At 36.0% G+C, this 5,184-nt stretch overlaps 1 protein-coding gene across 1 annotated transcript; it reads left to right on the top strand.

Annotated features, from left to right (window-relative positions):
- The first annotated feature begins 856 nt into the window (after positions 1–856).
- On the top strand, positions 857–4,925 carry LOC107404358 (uncharacterized). Its single transcript, XM_016011307.4, has 4 exons — positions 857–1,336; positions 1,437–1,607; positions 1,824–2,308; positions 4,097–4,925. Exons 1-4 carry the CDS (start codon positions 1,057–1,059, stop codon positions 4,466–4,468), a joined length of 1,308 nt encoding a protein of 435 aa, XP_015866793.3. The 5' UTR covers positions 857–1,056; the 3' UTR covers positions 4,469–4,925.
- Positions 4,926–5,184: the final 259 nt, after the last annotated feature.

A 5,184-nucleotide genomic window follows, 5' to 3' on the forward strand; every position in this document is an offset into this window, starting at 1 on the left:
TAACTATAAGAATTGACAATTATTATTATTATTATTATTATTTACTAAGCTCTCAAAATGTTGTTGGAAAATGATAAATTTTTTTTTTGAAAAAAAATATATCAAGAATCAAAGATTAAAAGAAACAAAAAATAAAAAATAAAAATAGAAAGATATTATGATTATCAATATGTGAAAATAACTTTTTTTAAACGAAAGAAACAAGAGAGAAAAAAAATCTTAACCTTTAAAATTATGGCCCCAAAAGCTATGCGGCTCAATAAAAATGGCGAACTTTGAATGCCCAAACGCCAAAAAGTGTTATATAGGATTAATTACATATGGGTTGAGTTTTTTAGTAGCGAGAAAATTGAGTGAGAAAAAGAGAGAGCCAACAGTGCAGGAAAAACTGAACAAGGGTTGCAGACGAAGCAGAGAGAGAGAGAGAGAGAGAGAGAGAGAGAGAGAGGGAGAGAGAGAGAGAGAGAGAATAAATAAACTACTGTAATTTGTGTTGCAATGGGCTTCAGGTGTGGACTCCAGCTGAACGGGGCTTAGCATCATTATGGCTAGTTATCGAAAAAAATATTGGCTATTTTCATCTCTGCCATAGATAAGGGTACTTTAGTCCAAACAGATAAAATATTGGTTAGTTTTTAAAAAAATAAAAAAATTTACTATTTTTCTAAATTGCAATTGTAATTGTAAAGTGGCTAGTTATCGAAAAAACCCAAATAATAATTCACTGGCCCAAGCTCTTATATACAAGAATAGGCCCAAAGCGGAAACTGAGTGGGCTTCATTCAGAGGCTGTCAAGCCCTTGAAAACAGAGTTTAGGCCTTTATTCGTGGCGAAATGACAAAATCACCCCTACTGAACTTCATCTCTTGCAATTACCGGCAGCCTTTGAACTAATCGATCGCTGTGGTTTTGGCGACAGATTGATAGTCTGATTTTGTTTCAGGCCCCAATAAAATCACATAATTTTTAATTTTATTATTATTATTATTATTATATTTTTGATATATGGTGCAAAAGAAATAGGGAAATCGGAGTGAAAACCTGGCATTTCAGTGATGGACCTTATCTGCAGCGCTTACTCAAACGATTCAGATGAAGAACAAGGAGACCAACCCAAATTCCAAAAAAGCTTCACAACCCCTTCTTCCAAACGACCCAAACTCCAAAACCCGACTCCGCTAACCAGACCCCATCAAGCTCTGCCAACCTCCAACCACTCACCGGCCATCCGTACAGATGCTCAGCTTCCTGGTAAATATGTTTCTAAAAGAGAGCGGGCTCTCTTGGGCTCGCTTCCTGTGGCTCCTGACCCGGAAAAGCTTCCAACTTCACAAGGTTTTTTTGTTTGTTTTTTAGTGGGTATTATTTTACTTTTGGTTATTTTCGTTTGAAAATTCGAGCTTCATATATGCTGAAAGTACTTTGTTCTTCTCAGTCTCAGTTTTCGGGACTACTTCAGATTTGAATATTCGTGGTGATATATTGTCATTGTTGAGAAGTAAGACAAAGGATCGTGCACAGCTTGCCCAAATATCTGAAAGGATGTCTGTATCTCTCTGTAGCCATACAAAAGCTGTCAATGCTTTACATTGGTCACCCACCCATGGTAATTTCTCCTTCTTGAATTACTTTTTGTGTAATATTTTACTCTCTTTATTTATTTTCATATGATTTTTGTTAGTTCTGTAGTTTCCTTTATTTGTTTTTGAACCCCAAATGGGTATTATGAAAATTGGTATGATCATAGTTTTGAGCATAACCTCGTTGTGCGTTTGTGTTTGTTAATTACTCTATTCATCTCTTCATGATCGTTAGTCTACAGCTCACCTTCTTGCTTCTGCTGGGATGGATCACACAATCTGCATTTGGAATGTGTGGAGCAGTGAGCAGAAGATAGCAAGGGTATTGCGCTTTCATAATGCAGCTGTAAAGGATGTGAAGTGGTCTCAGCAAGGATTTTCTGTACTTTCTTGTGGATTTGACTCCTCGTCAAGGTTAATTGATGTTGAGAGGGGAGTGGAGACACAGATTTTCAAGGAGGACCAAATGGTTGGCGTTGTTAAGTTCCATCCATACAATTTTAACCTTTTCCTTTCTGGAGGATCACGAGGTTGGGCCAAGTTGTGGGATGTTAGAAGTGGAAAGGTGGTCCATGAATTCTTTCGAGGTCATGATCCTATCCTTGATGTTGAATTCTCCACCAACGGCAAGCAAATTATCTCGTCTTGTGATATAACTGGAAGCAATATTAGTGAAAATTCTATTACCGTTTGGGATGTCTCACGACAAGTTCCCCTTTCTAATCAGGTGAAAGAAGCTTCTCCCATTATTGGTTTACTAGAAGTAATCAACTACATCGGTTTATTATTATGGTGAATCAGTGCATCAAGATGTCAATCTGAGATCTTATTTTGTTTCGGTACATCCACCTATGAGTAGAAACTCAGTTTTATACCATATTTTTTAGTATGTCAGTGGAAACTTTGGCAGGCCCTTAAAATTACAGATATCTGCTACATCATAGAAAATGATTTTTATACGTCATTTTAAAGTATGTCTATAGAAACTTTGGATGGACCTAAGTTTCAGAAATCTGCTAGGTGGCTTTCCTTCTTTGAAGTAATACAATATTACAATGTGCTTGCTAGGTGTATTATTAGAGACTTTGAAAGAGTACTACTATAACATAGGTTTGGCAATTATAGCATCACTAGACATGAAAAAAAGGCTCTGGCTGCTGAGGAAGAGTAATTTGTTTGTTTGGAATACTTTGTTTGTTAACTTAAGGTATATAAGCTGTGATGATATACTTCTTCACATATTGCATAGGTACACTCAACATCATGTTTTAAAAAAAAAAAAAAAAAAAGGTTTAATGGTTTGTGTCTAGCACATTCATGCATTCCAAGACCTTGAAACAAACTTAGTAGGTCCAATTGTTTAGATATTTTCACATCATGTGATGTGCCATTGCATGGTGTGTGTAATTATATATGGTGTTCGTCTTCATGTCATGTTTATGGTGATCAGAAGTGGAGGGTTTCAAAGCCTTTTAGTCTCTGAAATTAAGTGCTTATTATATCTACACTTAATTGTTAGTATATATTCATGCACATGCACTCTCTATGCATGTGCCATTGTATAATTTTTCCCTACATATGGTTGCCTGCTGGATATACAATTTTTCCCTGTACCATCATGTCTTATATCTTCATATGGCTCAAGTTTAGTCCATTTATTAAAGAAAAATATAGTTTGTTTATTTAGTCAGCTCTCACTGTCTGTCTTATTGTAATGTAAGTTTGGACTTTGTCGTATCATCTGGGGTAGTTTTTGATAATAATTGAAACTAACAGGAATATTTGTACGTATGGAATCTTCTTTAATGACTGGATTTGGGTCTTTTAGCTCCAGTATTGCTTCATCATGCACTAGACCCTGGAATCTTTTATTTTATCAGTTGTTAGTAAAGAGTATGATGGTGACTGAAGAACACAACCCGGTTACTTATGTCTACACCAATATTTCAGAAAAATATGGTTCAGGCAGGAACCACATATCAGGTAGAAGAAGGATGTTGTGATGTGACTTATAATGAAACATTGTCAGGAAAATTATCAACTAGAAGGAGTAATTGTATATATCACCCATCTCTAAAGTGGACGTGCACTATCTAGTCCCTTTCAAGTCAAACATCCTTCTAAGCCTGAAACTTTTTGTGCTACTAGACTTTGTTTATTTTGATGCTATGACCATAGTATTCTATTCTTGTTTGTATCATGGATCAAGTTGAGTTTTAGTTTAATGTAATGATATCACTAAGCTTTTTACTCATCAATATGACATGCTGTTTTTTCAACTGAATGTGACTTCAAATTCTATAATTGCTGTATAATATTAACTGGGGCATTGCAATATGATTAACATATATAAGTATAATTACTGAGCTTATAATGTGCTCTTTAACGAACTTTGGTGGGTATCATAGAGCAAATATCAGCAAGGTCTGACAATTGGGTTCTATTTTTAGGATTGCTTCTTTATCTGTTCCCTTCCCCCTTGTCGTAGTTCAAAACTGATATTCCTTTGTTTCAGGTTTATGTGGAAGCCTACACTTGTCCCTGTGTGAGATACCATCCATTTGATCCCCATTTTGTTGCCCAGTCAAATGGAAATTACATTGCAATCTTCTCTTCAAGTCCACCTTACAAGCTTAACAAGTACAAGAGATATGAAAGCCATGGGGTATCTGGATTTCCCATTAAATGCAGTTTCAGCTTGGATGGAGAAAAGCTTGTTTCTGGCTCCTCTGATGGTTCTATGTACTTTTACGACTATAAATCATCCGAGCTTGTGAAGAAAATTAAGGCACATGAGCAGGCCTGCATAGACATTGCTGTCCATCCCATTTTAACTAATGTAATTGCTTCATGCAGTTGGAATGGGGAGGTTTCAGTGTTCGAGTGACTCAACATGATTCAGTACGAGGCTGTCTTAAGAATGGAGAAAGATTGTTCAGCAATATCCTATACTTGGTTATGAAGACAATCTGACCATGGTCGAAAGAAGTTAGAACTGTCACAGTTTATATCTATGCCATTCGGCCTTCTTGTGCCTCTAATGTTTCTCTTAATCTTTTTGTTTTCTTCTTGAGTGAAACGGAGACAACTTGTTTCAGCTTATGACACTTTTTTGGGTCCAAGATCTGGACTATTGTAAATCTAACAATACTGGGGATTTAGGTTGGCTAACTGTGTGCTTTCATTAAAGTTGTTTTCTAATTAATGTCATTCTTCCTTGGAAAGTGGGCTATATGGAAGCCCATGTGACACTATACGTGATATTGGTAAATGGGATTGTACTTTAATTTGGGCCAAGACAAATCTGTATGGTACTTGATGAGCTGTTTTTGGAGCTTCCTGAAGTTCGGTTTCTGTATTTTCTTTGCGTCCATATTATGGTTTGCTAAAGTTGTGAGCTATTTCTGTCAAATACGCAACAGAAGTTGGGTCGTTCACCGGAAATCTATGAAAGAATTGGCATTGCAATAACCATCACAAACAAGTATCAAAACAGTACCAATGGTATTGTTGGTTAACTATTCAACTGTTAACATATAAGGTAGTATTTCATCACACATGAAAGCTTGTATTTTGCTATATACCCATGAAAATCAACCAGTA

This window comes from Ziziphus jujuba, chromosome 1 (assembly GCF_031755915.1).
Source record: "Ziziphus jujuba cultivar Dongzao chromosome 1, ASM3175591v1".
Lineage (NCBI taxonomy): Eukaryota > Viridiplantae > Streptophyta > Magnoliopsida > Rosales > Rhamnaceae > Ziziphus > Ziziphus jujuba.

What these genes read in the sequence shown, in the direction of transcription:
- LOC107404358 (XM_016011307.4), top strand. Translation starts at nt 1,057, where the DNA reads ATGGACCTTATCTGCAGCGCTTACTCAAACGATTCAGATGAAGAACAA. An exon ending in AAAGCTTCCAACTTCACAAG is followed by an intron (nt 1,337 to 1,436) that starts GTTTTTTTGTTT and finishes TGTTCTTCTCAG; the next exon opens with TCTCAGTTTTCGGGACTACT. An exon ending in AAGTTCCCCTTTCTAATCAG is followed by an intron (nt 2,309 to 4,096) that starts GTGAAAGAAGCT and finishes CCTTTGTTTCAG; the next exon opens with GTTTATGTGGAAGCCTACAC.